This window comes from Myotis daubentonii, chromosome 15, assembly GCF_963259705.1.
Source record: "Myotis daubentonii chromosome 15, mMyoDau2.1, whole genome shotgun sequence".
Lineage (NCBI taxonomy): Eukaryota > Metazoa > Chordata > Mammalia > Chiroptera > Vespertilionidae > Myotis > Myotis daubentonii.
Genome location: NC_081854.1, coordinates 26,880,525 through 26,898,173, shown reverse-complemented (window position 1 = coordinate 26,898,173; position 17,649 = coordinate 26,880,525). Strand labels below are relative to the sequence as shown.

The following is a 17,649-nucleotide window of genomic DNA, read 5'->3' as shown; positions in this document are numbered from 1 at the left end:
GTTGGGACACACTTCTTGGATGGAGAGACAGTGCCACAGCCTGCAAGCCGAGTCTTTATTTTATAGTCAGATCCCACAAGGCAAAGCAAGGGCGTGGTCAAGATGTTTACATGTTCTCATGAGTTTTGAATCTACTTAATTACATGCACCTGAGAACTCTATCAAGCTTTGTTTTGGCAGCACTTGCTGCACCTCCAACAGCCCACATCACTGAGCCACCTGGGATCACAGGTTCGGACCATATGGTCAAACTTACAACCATAGCCTTTGGCTAAAATTATGCTGGGAGGACTTTGCCCTCCAAGCTGGGACCTGCACATGGCTTTGCCACGAGAAGACCATGCCCGCTTATTAGTCCAATACTTGAACCTAGCCAATTGCTGTAGCCACTCTCCACAGCTACCCCAGGTTTTTTTTTCTTCATTTCCATTTGCCTGAAAAAGTTTTTCCATCCCTTCATTTTCAGTCTGTGTGAGTTCTTTGTTCTGAGGTGGGTCTCTTGTAGACAGCATATAAATGGGTTATGTTTTTTGGTTGTTTTTTTTCCCGTTTTTTTTTTTGGGGGGGGGGAGGGCGCTCCCTCCTCCATTTATTCTGTACCAACAACAGATTAAACGATTCCCATAAATAAGGGGGTGAGCCCCTCCTCGTGACCGCAGTCCATGGCTAGGAGCAGAGCAGGGGCCTGGGCGGGGCTGGTGAGGAGCCGGGGGGACTGGGCCAGTGAGCACCAGAGGAGGAGCAGGAGGCTGGGCGAGGGAGTGGGGGGAGTGGTGGCGGTCAGGAGCTGCCCCGGATCCTCTCCATGTAGCTGCGGAGCTCCTGGGGCACCCGCAGCTCCAGCACTGAGACCTTGTCATCTGTCACGGCCAGCGCCTGCTCCCCCAGGACGGAGTCAGACAGTGGGGACCGCACCTCGATGGAGGTGACTCCGGGCTCCAGGCCCACCAGCACCCGGCCGCCCTCTAGCGACGCCACGCAGGGGTCCTGCACGCGGGCGTGCAGCGCCACGAGGTGGGACACGTCCAGCAGCCAGTCGGCGCTGAGCAGGTGGGTGAGGCAGCCGTCCAACGGGTGGGCCGCAAAGGGGACGAGGAAGCGCACGACCGCCCGCTGGTACTTCAGGTGGCAGCCCGGGCCCGCTGCTCTGTCTCCTCCCCGGCTGCTGCCTTGGCCTCCAGCGCCCCCTCCGCTGGGCTGGGCACCCTCCAGCTGCGGACCTGCTCCAGGGTGGTGTCGGTCAGCTGGATGCACAGGGGCAGCAGTGGGGCCCACACGGTCAGCCGCAGGGAGGCCCCCAGCCGGTGCGACCAGAAATCCACCCGCACCCCTCGAGCGCCCCGGCTCTCCTTGCCTGTCACAAACAAGGCGTCACAGGCCTCAGACACCTGAGGACCTGGGCGATGGCTGACTCACAGACAATGTGCTCTGTCACCTCCACCAGGCATCTCTTGTAGCAATATTTTTGCCAATATATCTCCTAGTGCAAGGGAAACAAAGCAAAAACATAAAAAAATGGGACTACATCAAAATAAAAAGCTACTGCACAGCAAAGGAAATCATCAATGGAACACACTGTATGGGAGGACATATTTGCCAATGATACATGATGAGGGGTTAATTTCCAAAACATATAAAGAACGTATACAACTCAACACCAAGAAAACAATCCAATTAAAAAATGGGCAAAGGACCTGAATAGACACTTCTCCAAAGTGGACATACAGATGGCCAATAAACATATGAAAAAATGCTCACTGTCACTAATCATGAAAGAGATGAAAATTAAAACCACAATGAGAGAGGAAACCAAGATGGCGGCATAGGTAAACACCAGAGATTGCTGCCTCAAACAACCAATCAAAAATACAACTAAAAGATGGAATGGACATCATCCAGAACCACAGGAAGACTGGCTGAGTGGAAATTCTACAACTAGGAGGAAAGAGAATATCATACCCAGACTCAGAGGAGGCGCAGTGCTGAAGTGAAATACTAAGGTGCGGAGTGCGTGCGTGGAGTGGGCTGGCGGCGGAGGGCGCGGTTGTTGTTTTCAATCGGGAGGGAGTTTCAGACTCTGAGCTCCAGATCCGGGCGAGTCTCTAGGGACCCAGACTCAAAGGGGAGAAGCGGGACTGTCTGGCATCAGTCGGAACTCGAGGGCAGCTTTCTCTCCGAGGTTTGCAGCAGTTGCTGGGACTCTGAGAGGCAGAGCCTCTGGGGATGGGACTGAGAGCAGCCATAACTGCTCCCTCCACCCGCTCTGTTGATCCCGTGCGACCCGCCCCGCCCAAGCCCTGCCCTGCACAGAGCCATTTGCCAGATAGCCTCAGGCAAAGGCTAGATTAGCACCTCCCCAGAGGACAGAAGTTTTCCCACTGCAGACACAGCTGATTCTCACAGCCAGTTGGCCTGTAGGTCAAATCCCCCTAGTATTAATTACAACAATAAAGGCTTAACTACAACAACACTGCGCACAAAGACCACTAGGGGGTGCACCAAGAAAGCATAAAAAATGCGGAGGCAAAGAAACAGGATGCAAATGTCAGAAATGGAAGATATGGAGCTCAAAACCACAATTTTAAGGTCTCTCAAGAACTGTCTAGAAGCTGCCGATAAACTTAGTAAGGCCCTCGAAAAGACTGGTGAGACCACCGATAAATGTAGTGAAATCCTCAAGAAATCTAATGAGACCCTTGATGTTGTGATAAAGAACCAACTAGAAATTAAGCATACACTGACTGAAATAAAGAATATTATACAGACTCCCAACAGCAGACCAGAGGAGCGCAAGAATCAAGTCAAAGATTCGAAATGCGAAGAAGCAAAAAACACCCAACTGGAAAAGCAAAATGAAAAAAGAATCCGAAAATACGGAGATAGTGTAAGGAGCCTCTGGGACAGCTTCAAGCGTACCAACATCAGAATTATAGGGGTGCCAGAAGATGAGAGAGAGCAAGATATTGAAAACCTATTTGAAGAAATAATGACAGAAAACTTCCCCCACCTGGTGAAAGAAATAGACTTACAGGTCCAGGAAGCGCAGAGAACCCCAAACAAAAGGAATCCAAAGAGGACCACACCAAGACACATCATAATTAAAATGCCAAGAGCAAAAGACAAAGAGAGAATCTTAAAAGCAGCAAGAGAAAGAAACTCAGTTACCTACAAGGGAATACCCATACGACTGTCAGCTGATTTCTCAACAGAAACTTTGTAGGCCAGAAGGGAATGGCAAGAAATATTCAAAGTGATGAATACCAAGAACCTACAACCAAGATTACTTTACCCAGCAAAGCTATCATTCAGAACTGAAGGTCAGATAAAGAGCTTCACAGATAAGGAAAAGCTAAAGGAGTTCATCACAACCAAACCAGTATTATATGAAATGCTGAAAGGTATCCTTTAAAAAGAGGAGAAGAAGAAAAAGGTAAAGATACAAATTATGAACAACAAACATGCATCTATCAACAAGTGAATCTAAGAATCAAGTGAATAAATAATCTGGTGATCATAATAGAATCAGGGACATAGAAAGGGAATGGACTATTCTTGGGGGGGAAAGGGGTGTGGGAGATGTGGGAAGATACTGGACAAAAATCGTGCACCTATGGATGAGGACAGTGGGTGGGGAGTGAGGGCGGAGGGTGGGGTGGGAACTGGGAGGAGGGGAGTTATGGGGGGATAAAAGAGGAACAAATGTAATAATCTGAACAATAAAGATTTAATTAAAAAATAATCCACAAAAAAAAGATAAATGAAATTTTTTTTCTTTTTTTTTTTTAGGATTCAAGGATTTATTAAGTCATACATGCAAACATACTGCTAACCGCATTAGCAAAGATCAATGTAAAAACACTCCACAAGTCTGCAAATGTCAATTTAAAAAATGTTGTTCTAGTGGTTGAAAGGTCCAATTTGTGTTCTTGCCAGTGGGTAAGCTACACAGAACGTTGTTAGCACAAGCACAAGGTCACAACCTCCCACCCAAAGGAACATGGTTAGGCAGAGCAACAGGAAGCGTGTCCACACAGGGAGGCGGAGGGGCCAGCCGCGGCCAAGGTACCGTGCTGGGGTCTGGCAAGACAGTGGTGGTAAGAAGGCTCATAGTTTAAGAATATCTAAAATACTTAAAAAACTGTAGAGATGCAACACGTGATTTTTACATCTAGTTTCTAGAAAACTAAGGAAAGCACTTATTAGCTTTGAATAAAAGAACGTGAAAACAGGAATGCATTTTGACTAACCTACAGAAAAACTAATGCATTATCAAGAAAGATTTTATACAAGGAGGCATATTGCTCATTGAGAAGGGGTCTATAAGAAAAGCACTAAGTTAGCAACTATGGGAATGACCAGTTCCAAGATGAATTAAATGCCCAATTGTGGGAGGGATTACAGGTTTAAGAAAAAGTAAAATCTTAAGAAAACACTTACTGATTAATACCAACTTTCACCATCAACTGCATTTGACAGAAACTAACCTTTTTCAAATCTTACCCGAGACACTTACTCCGTTTGTTACGCGTACAATGTAGTGTAAATTAATCTCCACTTCATATTTTGTCAAATACTGTCTTCATCCTTTGATCACATCAAGTGTTCCCTACACTCCACCCCAGTGTGCCCGAGAGCGCAGAATAATTCATCAGAGGAACACGTGAGGAAGGGTCTGCTCACGATCCAGCAAAAGCTAATTTACTAATTTTTAAAAATCTCACTACGAAATAAAGATCAATCCGAAGAGCTGAGTTGATATGCAGTACAATGTTAGGTAGGGAGTGTGGGTTGATAAATTATGAATGGCAACACTTCGTAAAGGAGGCTGCTGCGTCGGGAACTCGTTAGCAAGTGCCCGCCTTCCCTAACTTCAGAGGCTAGTCTCCAAGACAAAGCCTTGAGCAGTTTAGTGCTTAGTGTTCTTAGCACAACAACGCAACTTAGTTCACAAGGAATTTTGGCAACTCTTTATCTGAGCAAAAATAGGGGCTTTTGAAAAATAAGGCTTTAAGAAAGCTTGTCATTTTACGGCTAAATTTTAATAGAATATGAAAGTTTGAATCCTTACACTTATTTAAATAAAACCTAAAAATTACTGATTGGTTCAAAATGGTTTTATGGAAAAGCTAATTTGTAACAAAAACTTGGCATTGAGTGCGAAGGCTCCATCGTTTTTTGAGCAAAGCATACAAAGGTTCGCAGGGCCAGGGCCAGGGCGAGGCCCAGACATTTACAGCAGCAGGCATTTTCTCTTCCTCTTCTTGACGGGCGGTGGGCAGAGAATGGCTTGGATAGCTTCATCGAACACTGTCTTGAGGCCTCGCTGTGTGAGAGCTGAGTACTCCAGGTATTTTACAGCACCGATCTCCTTGGCCATGGCTAAACCCTGCGGGTAGGTGATGGGTGTCAGCTTCTTCTCCTTCAGTTTCTCAATCGTGTCTTTATCATCCCTAAGATCAAGCTTGGTCCCCACCAGGATGATGGGAGTGTTGGGACAGTGTTGTCGAACTTCAGGGTACCACTTTGCACGAACATTCTCAAATGACGCAGGACTCACAAGAGAGAAGCAAATTAAGAAGACGTCTGTCTGCAGGTAGGAGAGGGGACGTAATCTGTCATAATCTTCTTGTCCAGCAGTATCCCATAAGCCCAGATTCACCGGTTTTCCATCTACCATAACATTGGCAGAATAGTTGTCAAAGACAGTGGGGATATATTCTCCGGGAAATGCATTGGTAGTATAACTGATCAGCAGGCAAGTTTTACCTACAGCTCCGTCTCCCACCACCACACACTTGATGGCCTGCATCTGGGCCGCTCAGGGGGGGCCACGGCAGCGGCGGCCGGGGGCTGAGGAGGGAAGCGGCGGGCTCAGGGCGCGGTGGGCTCAGGGCGCGCGGCTGCAGGCGGCGGGGCGTGGGGTGCTGGGGCCGCTGTCCACGCCGCCTCGCCCTCCTCCAACGGGAAGCCGAAGCCCAGCAGCGGCCACCACCCAAAGCTGGGGAAAACTGCCAATGAAATTTTTATATATATAAAAAAAACCCACAATGAAATATCACCTCACACCTGCCAGAATGACTACAAATCAACAAATGGCAGTAAATCAACAAACAACAAGTGCTGGAGAGGACATGGAGAAAGTGGAAGCCTCATGCACTGTTGGTGGGAATGCAGACTGGTGCAGCCACTGTGGAAAACAGTATGGAGTTTCCTCAAAAAAAAACCCCAAAACTAAAAATGGAACTGACCCAGTGATCCCACTTCTGGGAATATATCCTAATAATCCCAAAACACCAATCAGAAAGAATGTACCTACCCCTATGTTCATAGCTGTGTTATTTACAACTAGAGGCCCAGTGCACAAAAATTTGTGTACTCACAGGGGATGAGGGGGGGGGTGTCACTCAGCCTGGCCTGTGCCCTCTCGCAGTCTGGGACCCCTCGAAGGATGTCCACCTACTGGCTTAGGCCTGTTCCCCGGGGGATCAGGCTTAAGCTGGCAGTCAGACATCCCTCTGGCAGCCTGGGAGCCCTCGGGGGATGTCCACTTGCCAGTGGGGAGCAGACCTAAACTGCAGTCTGACATCCTTAGTGCTGCTGAGGCAGAAGAGCCTCCCACTACCACCACTGTGCTGGTAGCCATCAGCCTGGCTTGTGGCTGAGCAGAGCTCCCCCTGTGGGAGTGCACTGACCACCAGGGGACAGCTCCTGCATTGAGCATCTGCCCCCTGGTGGTCAGTGTGTGTCATTCCCAGTCTTTCTGCTGTTAGGGTCAATTTATTATATAGGATAGAGGCCTGGTGCATGGGTGGGGGCTGGCTGGTTTGCCCTGAAGGGTGGGGGTCCCGCTGCGGTGCCTGGCCAGCCTGGGTAAGGGGCTGATGGCTGTTTGCAGGCTGGCCACACCCCCTTCAGGGTGGAGGTCCCTACTGGGGTGCCAGGCCAGCCTGGGTGAAGGGCTGAGGGCTGTTTCCAGGCTAGCCACAGCCCCTTCAGGGTGGGGCTCCCTACTGGGGTGCCTGGCCAGCCTGGGTGAGGGGCTGATGGTTGTTTGCAGGCTGGCCACAGCCCCTTCAGGATGGGGGTCCCTACTGGGGTGCCTGGCCAGCCTGGGTGAGGGGCTGATGGCCATTTTTAGGCTGGCCATGCCCATGGGCTAGAAGCAGGTATCTGGGATTTATTTATTTTCTATAATTGTAACTTTGTAGCCTTGGTCTGGCTAGAAGCTTCCTGGCAACCCAGCACTTCCTTGAGTGAAGGCCATGGCTGGAAGCAGGTATCTGGGGTTTATTTATCTTCTATAATTGAAACTTTGTAGCCTTGAGTGGAGCTCAGGGCTAGCCAGGGCAGGCAGGAAGCTTGGCTTCCTCCATCGCCAGGGGCAACCCAAGCCTCCTGCTTGCTCCAGCTCCGTGGCTGCCGCCATCTTTGTGACGGTGTGAGGGTTAATTTGCATATTACTCTTTTATTATGTAGGATAGCCAAGATCTGGAAACAGCTCAAGTGCCCATCAGTAGATGAGTGGATAAAAAAACTGGTACATTTACACAATGGAATACTATGTAGATGTAAAAAAGAAGGCATTCTTACCTTTTTTGACAGCATGGATACCTGGAGATTATGATGCTAAGTGAAATAAGCCAGACAGAGAAAGACAAATGCCATATGATCTCACTTATATGTGGAATCTAATGAACAAAACAAACCGATGAAAAAAATAGAACCAGAGGCATGGATACATGGAACAGACGGACAGATCTCAGAGGGAAGGGAAATGGTGGACTGGATGAAAGAAGGTAAAGAGATCGGCCAAAGAACATAAATGTACACCCATGAACACAGATGATAGTGAGGTGGTGGCCAGAGGGAAAGGCAGTGGGCAGGGGATGGTTGGAGGTGGGCTAAGGTCGGGGAGAAATGGGTATATTTGTAATAGTGTCAATAATAAAAATAAAGTAAAAAAGCCCAAAATGTCTATTGTGCAATGTTGTTCATTGTTTTTCATGGATTAGGGAAGTCTTTTATTACAGCTGGTTAGTCAGATTGAGATCAAGGCTTTACAGTGGCTCGTTTAGCAACTGAGGTCCTTCACCTTCCCGTTTTTTCTCTAGAGTCTGCCTACTGAGGGAGCAAGAACAGGGTCTTGAAAAGCCACAGGACAGGCTAGGCAGAGGTAGGTAAATACAAGGAGGGTCAGAACATACTGAATGGTGACAGGGACAAGTTCAGAGGCGTGGAGGGACGAGAAGGAGGTAAGTGGGAATGGCTTTCAGGTTGGAGTGAATGAGGGAGTAACAGTTGGAAGGATGGTCTTTGAGAGATTGGCCTCAGAGAAGGTAGACTCAGATTTGTGAATAAACTGATTAAGATTGGACCGAAAAGGCCAGTTTTGACTTTACACTAGGAGGGATAAGCAGACCATTGTTTAGAGATAATTTTGGATCATTAAAATTCCTTCCTAATTATTTTTCCCATTGAAATTTAGAAGTCTCTTTTCAAGTACCATAAAGTTAATTTTCTAAAAATTTTCATGGTGCTTGAAAATGAAGGTGGTTGGGCCTGATGGGCTTTTGTTTGTAGTATGGGGTAAGAAATAGTACCTCTTTAGATACTTTTAAAATTTCTTTAGTTACATGTCTCTTTAGGTTCCTCTTTCTTTTTCAGACCATTTTTATAACGTGTAAGTGCCCTGATTAATATTTAAGCTATTTATGTTTTTAATGTATTAGTGTAATTTTGTACATTTTGTAATTTTGTACATTTTCTAATAAACATTTTGTACATGTTCTAATGTGATGTCAGGCGAGGGAGTGCAGTGAGAGTTAATATCTATGTCTCTGGAATCAGGCACAGATTTCACTCCTGGCTCAGCTGCTTACTAACTCACCTTGGCCAAATGCCTCATCCGCAAATGCTTCCAAACAGCCTGCTGTGAACTTTAATGAGAAAATGTGTCTAGAGATGTAGTGCACAGCACAGGGGCTGCAGTCAATAATAGTGTAATAACTTTGCACAGTGACAGATGGCTACTAGATTTAGTGGGGGTGATCACATCAAAAGGTATATATATAATTGTTGAATCGCTATGTTACAAACCTGAAACAAATATATATTGTATGCCTACTATACTTGAATAAAAATGTTTAAATTAAAGTAAGACTATACTCTGGTTTCTCTTCAGATCGCATAAATCTTTCGCCTTTTACTAAAGTAAGACTAATAAAATAATTACATGGAAAAGCAAAAACAAAAGAGAAAATGTATCTAAAGCAATTGAGTTACTAAGTTGTCTGTTTTTGCCGGGAGCCGGTCCATCCTTGCTGTCAAGGGACCTGGCATATATGGCATACTGTTCTTAATATGTTTGCTCACCTTCTTGGCGCTGTGTTTTAACCAAGGTCACCTCTCCGAGAAAGGTTGTTTCCCCAGGTAGGGATTTTCCCCTGAAGTTAGGGAGGGAATAAAACCCCTTAACTAAGTGCCAGGCGGGTAATTAATCACTTTAACTACAAACAATCATGCTTAAGCTGCATAATCTTTACTCCCTGGAATGGAGATAAGAAACGCCCTAACCTTTGTAATAGAGATTGATAGGATTGAATCAACTGGTATAAATACAGATGTAACAAGACAGAGAGAGACAGAACTTAAGAAGAGAGCCAAGAAGACAGAACCTACACAGAACCTACAGACAGAAGAACTTCGCTGGAGAGAACATGGCAAAAGATCCTGGACTGAACCTGACTACAGAAATTGGCAAGAGAACCTGACTAGAACCTGGTGACTGAACCTGGCTGGAGAACCTGGACAGAACCTGGCTGGAGAACCTAACCAGGGAACATGGCTAGCGAACCTCGCTGGAGATCCGAAGCAGAACCTCTCTGGAGATCCATACCAGAACTTTGCTGGAGATCCTGGCTGGAGATCCTGGCTAGGCTGCTGATCAACTGAACACTGACTCTGTGTCATTCCTTCTTCGCCGACTCCGTCCACACCTTTGGAGACCCCTGGACCCGCTGGGGCTGGACCCCGGCATGTTTTATGCTAGTAGTTTTTCTGATGTTTCTTTAAAAATATAGATTTCCCGCCCTGGCCAGTTTGGCTCACTGGATAGAGCATCGGCCTGGGGACTGAAGGGTCCCAGGTTCGATTCCAGTCAAGGGCATGTACCTTGGTTGCAGGCACATCCCCAGTAGAGGGTGTGCAGGAGGCAGCTGATCGATGTTTCTCTCTCATCAATGTTTCTAACTCTCTATCCCTCTCCCTTCCTCTCTGTAAAAAAAAAAAAAATCAATAAAATATATTTTAAAAAAATAAAAATATAGATTTCCCTTTTATACAAGTTCTCAACTATAATGCTTCAAATGATAGTGACATCAGTTCTGGCTCCACACACATAACAATTACTCTAGATCTGGTCCCAGATTATACACCAGCATGACACGGCTTCTCACTGTTTTCTCCAAAAGCTCAACCAAGGGCCCCATGCTTACCAGGGCCATTCTTCTGGGTTTCAGCCTCTGGGAATTAAGTGGAGTCACCAACTATTCACCAAAATTTCATATCTTCCTCTTTCCATATAATGAAACTACCACACTCAAATATTCCTATGTCATCTAGCTCTGAGATACACACACACACACACACACACACACTAGAGAGAGGCCGGTGCATGAAATTCATGCATGGAGGGGCGGTTCCCCTCAGCCCAGCCAGCATCCTCTCCAATCCGGGACCCCTTGGGGGATGTCCGACTGCTGGTTAAGGCCCCAACTCATGCCCCCAGGCTTGCATCCCCAGCTCGTGCCCCCAGGCTCTCAGCCCTGCAGCCCCACCTGATACCCTGCTATGCCCTGGCACCGCCCCCTCACCTGCTCCACCATCCCGCCTGCCAGGCGATCAATCAGGGCCAGGCCCCCCGCCACTGCTGCTGGTCGCCATCTGTGGGGCGATTGGCGGGGCAATTGGGCCCCCCCCTCGCACCTGCCTTGGCCTGGTACCTGCTCACCTGCTCCCCTATCCCAACACGGTCCCACTCTTATCAGGGCCCATCTGGGCCGGCAGTGCCTCCATTGCTGCCCGCTGCCAGCACCATGTCACTGATGCCTGCCATGTTTTGTGCCATCCCCTGATAGTCAGCACATGTCATAGTGAGCGGTTGAACTCCAGTCGAACTCCTGGTCGAACAATTTGCATATTAGGATTTTATTATATAGGATCCTTGCATTTTTAAATCTCCGATCTGCTTTTTCTTTAACATGGGAGACCATGCAAAGTTGGGGGTTCAATTTAAAAAAAATTTTTTATTGATTTTTTTACAGAAAGGAAGGGAGAGGGATAGAGAGTTAGAAACATCGATGAGAGAGAAACATCCCCTTACTGGGGATGTGCCTGCAACCAAGGTACATGCCCTTTACCGGAATCGAACCTGGGACTCTGCAGTCCGCAGGCTGACGCTCTATCCACTGAGCCAAACCGGTTAGGGTAGGGGGTTCAATTTTTATTGTAACTCAGCTAGTCACAGGATTAGGCTTTGGGTTTAATTTTCAGAAATCTCAACCTGGCTGCTAAAGGAGATAAAATATTTTTTTAAATTTTAGGACAGTCGTAGAAGCTTTCTATCCCTTACCTTGACCATGAGCTGAGAATTTAATGCCCAGAGCTCATTTTCTTTTTGCACTTAGAAGCAACAAACCAAGTGCATTATATTCTTTTTTTTTTTTTTTTAAATTTTTTTATATGTATTTTATTGAGTTTTTGCAGAGAGGAAGGGAGAGAGATAGAGAGTCAGAAACATCGATGAGAGAGAAACATCGATCAGCTGCCTCCTGCACATCTCCTACTGGGGATGTGCCCGCAACCCAGGTACATGCCCTTGACCGGAATCGAACCTGGGACCTTTCAGTCCGCAGGCCGACGCTCTATCCACTGAGCCAAACCGGTTTCGGCTGCATTATATTCTTTTTTAAATTTTCAATAAAATGTTCTATGGCAGCAACTACGTGGTCACCCCAGAACCTTACCTCATAGTCACTTCGTTACAGGCATCAGCAGTCCCAGCGGTCACCTTGGAATGCCAGAGGCACTCACCCAGCCCATATTACTTGTTGCAGCCCCACAGACATTTTCCCCACCAGGGCCAGTGCTGTGGCTGGACTGGCCCTTGTTCTTATTGTCATTGCAGGATGCACTTTGGCAAAAACAATCAGGGAACTTTGAAAAGCAAGATTTATTACTCTCAGGTCCTGGAGAGTACATGGCACGCTCAAGGGCTACACAGTGAGGTTGAAGTGTGGGGGTGGGGAAGGCAGAGCGAGAGCAGACCTGAGCTCTGACTTTATTGGGATCTGAGCATGGGTGTCTGAGGCTTCATGAGGTCACTCATTATTGGCCAATTTGAAGCACAAGAGTGGGAATTAGGGCACAGGAAACTGGAGGCCAGGTCATTGAAGTGGTCTGTTATCTAAGTCACCCAGGGTTTTCTGAAAGGGGAACTTCATGGGCATGGAAGCCTTGTTTCTTATCTGGTTGTTTTGCTAGTAACTGTCATACAGCTGGCAGTACGTCTATTTGACATGGATGTCTTTTGAAATGGGTGCCTTGGCAATTAGCACTTAATTATCAGGCACTTACACTACCGCAGGCAATAATTTTAATCACTGTTTTGCCACTGCATGCCATAGACAACCAATGTCTCCTTTACCATTGAAGACAAGGTCGTCAATGAGGTTCATCTATTGGATTAGAGAATCAATTCCAGATTCCCATCCTTGAGGTTCTGTTCCCTTGGAGCCACTCATAGTTCTGATAACCATTGATCAGTCAGGATTCAGCCAGGGAAGTAGGACCTCAATAGTATTCTGGGATAGGGGTTGGTTATAAGAATTCGACCTCATACAACTGTGGGATGAGCTGAGAAAGGAAGGCCTGGAAGGGGAGCTGGAGTCTCATCGGTGTCACCAACTTGTCAGCCCAAGAAGCCATGAACTTCTGCTGCTGATCTGGGGCTGCAGAGTGGGAGCTGGTGAAGTCCACAGAGGAGACTGTTACCTTTGCGGGTTCACAGTCAGAAACCTGGAGGTGGGCCTGGGCTAGTTGGTCAGCAGGGCCAGAGTTGAGGAGAGCAGGACACGGGGTGGAGTTGAGCAGGGCAAGCTGAACCCCCCAGCTCCTCTGCATCTGTCACTGGTCTGACCACGATGACTTTTAGAGAGTGATGGCTGCCGCTTCACTCCCAGCACCCAAGTCTCACGCAAAGTGCTTTCCTGGCCAACTCTGACCCAAAGTCATACAGGAAAAGGGCTTCTGAGGAAGATAGTTCTAGTCTAACCAAGATGACACATATTCATGTAGTGAGTTTAAATATGGAGATATTTAAATACATAAAATTGGAAGTGAATTAGAAGAATTATGAGAGGAAGTATTAGAATCTTGACACCTGTACTTGCTCAATTTCTCACAAAGTATTTGAATGGATGTTGTGGCACTTAGTCTTCACTCCTTATGAATTATGATCATTTGATTATTGAAGAAACTGAATGATAGGTTAGGAGAGATGCCTGATGCCTCTTAGTTATTAAGGCAGAATTGACACAAGGTCTAGCTTACCTATTTCCAAATGCTGTGCTCAGACACAGTGATATGTAATTTTCAGCCTCACTTCCTATACAGGACCCCATCCTTATTCTCCCTTTTACAATCTCATCACTCCTCCCCCTCATAGATGTTTTGATGTTTCCTCTCTCTGTACTTATTTTCTTCTTTTACTCTTCCACAAAATGTCTACTAACTTATAAGAGTCCTCTTTTCACAAACCTTGCTGATTTCCTGATATCGTTCCCAAACTTTCTCTCTACTACAGAACCTCTTTTATGGGAAAATGTAAGTTTTGTTACAAAGAAGTCTGAAGATTTGGGTTCTCATTCTGGATTCACCTTTCATTTGGGCCATTAGCTCTCTCGCTACACTTTAGGTTCCTCATGTTTTAGATGAGAATAGTGGCTATGACCAGGGTCATTGGGAGCATACATTAGAATGTTATATGTGAGGACATTTCATAAACTCTTAAGCACTAGAGAAATGCCACCGATTGTTAGCAATGCCTATGCGACTCTCAAATTTAAAAACTGGTCTGAAGGATAGACCAAATAAAAAATATTGTCTGCATTTATTCGCATGTAACCAACCCAGAGCGGACCCAGAGGAGGTTGTGTCCACTGAAGACGCATACACTGACAACGGGCTGGGAAGAGAACACGAGGGAACAACTCCCCCAGCTGCCCTGCCTTGGGTCCCCTGTATGGAATGGAAGTGTGGGATGTCCAGACCTGGGTCCAACCCTGGGGTACACAGACTACCAGATTGAGTTTAGGACAAATTTTGATCCAGCATGTATTGGAAAACACTTAAGAATAAAGGCTTTGAGTCTCATAGGTCTGCTTCAAATCCTCATAAAAACTGTGACATTGGCCAGGTCACCGAGTTTCCCAGGGCTTCAGATTCCTAAACTATAAAATAGGAATGGCAGGAGGACAAAAGATAATTTACAGTGTTTGTGAAAATATTAAACATAGAAGGCTCACTCATGATAGGTGCTCAGTGCTATCTGTGATAATAAATATTTCATTGTATTAGCTCACTCAGCACAAGGAATGTATCTTATTCATCGATGTAACTCCAGATCTTGGTTCAATACCAAGACACAATATGGCCGCAACAAAATTTTCTGAGTGAATAAATAAATAGATGACCCAATAAATGAAGAAGTCATAAGGCTAAATGTGATAGTGAGGGAAGCCAAAAGCTAAAATGTAATCTGGCATGGGGTCTGCAGTTGATGAGGATGTGGTATCCTAGCTTCTCTGAACCACAAGTTGTGTGGAAAACAGTGTATGGCCCTGGCCAGATTTGCTCAGTCGTTAGTGTCAACCCATGGACCGAAGGGTCTCGGGTTCCATTCCTGGTCAAGGGCATGTACCTTGGTTGTAGGTTCAATCCCCCACCTCTGGTTGGGGCACAACCAATCGATGTGTCTGTAACACAATGATGTTTCTCCCCCCCACCCCCCGCCCCATCCCTTCCATATTCTCTAAAAATCAATCGAAAAAATATTCTCACTCTTTCGGTGAAGATTAAAAAACAAAAAAGAAACAGAGAATAAAACAGTGTACGTCTAGACTCCTCCCTTTGCCACCTCTTCCAGCTCCCAGACTGTTATTCTAGGAGATTGCTTCTCAGCGCTCCATATCCTCTCCTTAGGGCCTGGTTCAGGCCACACCCTTTATGTCCTGATACCTGGACAAAATTCCAACTGGCACAGTTCTGTGGCACCTTCTCTAGGAAGCAACCTGACCCTCCTCCACTATAGGTGATATGTTTGGCTCTGACCCCTATGCAGCAGGTATCAGTGTATGTGGGGATACTCTGTGGCTAGGAGTTACATGCAGTGGCCCAAGCTCATTGTTCTCACCCAAGGAGCACCTCACTCACACCTCATCCCTCCCTCCTACTCTGTTCCAAACCCTGCAGATTCTGCCTCATCCACCATCTGTGGTGGTCTGGGCCACCTTCATCTCCTGCCAGAATTTTGTGGAGGCTTCCCCCAATTCTTCTGGGAAGCCTCCACACCTACTAGCTGATACCCTCCTGGCTTCCTCTTCCTTCATTATATAGTCTGCAACTGTTCACTTCCTGTGGGAGGTTAATTCATCCCTGCCCCACATTGAGCTCTATCAGGGCAAGAAACTGGGGTGTCTCACTCCCCCTTGCACCCTAACATTGAAGCAGCAAACGGTGGGTGATTGATGCATAGTTACTGAGAGCAGGCATGAATAAAATGCATATCAGGAAGATGGACAGAGGCATGCATGAGTGGGTAAAATGACCAGAAGAGTGATGGGTGGGGTGGAATGAGAGCTGGAAAGGATGGAATGAAGCTTGCACATTTGTACTGTGGAGAAGGGGCTTTGACAGACACATTCAAGAGGGAGTTGCTGCCAGTGGGTACAGGGACAATTCTTTCAATCCCTGCCTCCACCGTGAGGAAGTCTCTCTCTCATACTTTCTGAGACTCCCATAACCATAGGATCCTCAATGGGCAGACGCAGGACCCAATGCCATCCTTCTCTGCCTCAATGGCACCAGCCATTGCTGGGCAGCTACTGAGTCCTGCTCCAATGGGGGAAGGCAGTGGGTATTGGAAGGGGATGTGCCAGAAATCCCCTTCCAAGACCATTAGTCCTCGGGGCTGAGACCACAGAGACCTTCAGTCTGAAAACAAATCAACTTAAGACTACTCCAGCTTCCCTCCCTCACTGGCAGGACTTGGATGCAGGGAAAGCATAGCTGGAGTCTAAGATAATGGGTTTTTGCAACCTTATTTTGTGTACCTACTATACCATGTGCTAAGCCTGTGAGGAAAATAAATGTGGGGAAATTTCTTATTTACAAAGGAAAAATAGGAACTTTATGGTAAGAAAACCAGCAAGTGATCAAGGTTACCATCACCAATAATGTCGAATTAACATCACAGCCGCTTGCTGTGAAGCACTGAGAAGGGCACATCACTCTTGTGGCGTCCTTATCATAGTCATAACCTCACTATAATTGTGAGAAAATCATGAGACAAACCCAAACTGAGGGACAATCTACAAAAGATTTGTAGTAATTCTGGTCACCAATTACAATGTGTGTGGGGGAGTGGTTCCCCACACCACTAAGTAATTCTCTGTGACACCAGCTTGTTGTCCTACAATTCAACTCAACCCTGTCACTATCTACCTGAAGATAGTGTCAGATCCCACAGGTAAAGAGCTCAGTCCTATAAGACTGCACCCCTACACACACTTCAGATGCCAGTTGCAAGCCCGGGTTACCACCTGTGCTCTGATTAATTGGCCACAGATTGGAGGTTCCCATGACCTCCTCCTCAGGTTTGATTAATTTGTTAGAGTGGCTCACAGAACTCAGAGAAACATGTTACTTACTAGATTATCAGTTTATTATAGAAGGTTATAACTCAGCCCTGGCCGGTGTGGCTCAGTTGTTTGGAGCGTCGTCCTATACACCAAAAGGTTGGGGGTTCAATTCCTGGTCTGGTAACATACCCAGGTTGTGGGTTCAATCCCTGGTCAGGGCACATATGGGATGTAGCCAATCGATGTTTCTGACATTGATGTTTCTCTCTCTCTTTCTTCCTCTCTCTGGAATAAAAAAAAAAGTTAAAAAAAGTATTAAAAAAAAGTATAGAACTCAGAAACAATCAGGTGGAAGAGATGCATAAGGCAAGGTATGGAGAAAGGGCACGGAGCTGCTATGCCCAGATCTCCAAATGCTCACCAACCCATAAACTCTCCTAGTCCCATCCTTTTGGGTTTTTATGGAGACTTCATACGATTGATTAAATCATTGGCCCTTGTGGATTGATTCAACTTCCAGCTCCTCTTCCCTCCGCAGAGATGGAGTGGGGTTGGGTTGAAAGTTCAAGCCCTCTAATCATATTGTTGGGTTCTCCTGGCAACCAGTCCCCACCCTTAGGCAGGGTCAAAAAGTCATCTTATTAGCATAAAAAAGACACCTTTGTGCAAGGGTGTTTGGAGCCAGAAAGAGGACAAAGACCAAATATATATCTTATTGTATATTGCAAAATTA

The 17,649-nt window shown here is 46.4% G+C and overlaps 1 protein-coding gene across 1 annotated transcript; it reads right to left on the bottom strand.

Annotated features, from left to right (window-relative positions):
* Window positions 1–5,099: 5,099 nt before the first annotated feature.
* LOC132217017 (ras-related C3 botulinum toxin substrate 1-like) lies at window positions 5,100–6,006 on the bottom strand. The gene has a single exon (XM_059666883.1). It carries the CDS (start codon window positions 5,807–5,809, stop codon window positions 5,231–5,233), a length of 579 nt encoding a protein of 192 aa, XP_059522866.1. The 5' UTR covers window positions 5,810–6,006; the 3' UTR covers window positions 5,100–5,230.
* Between the last annotated feature and the right edge of the window lie 11,643 nt (window positions 6,007–17,649).

Excerpts from the sequence above, each read along its gene's own strand:
- LOC132217017 (XM_059666883.1), bottom strand. The coding sequence starts at position 5,809 with ATGCAGGCCATCAAGTGTGTGGTGGTGGGAGACGGAGCTGTAGGTAAA.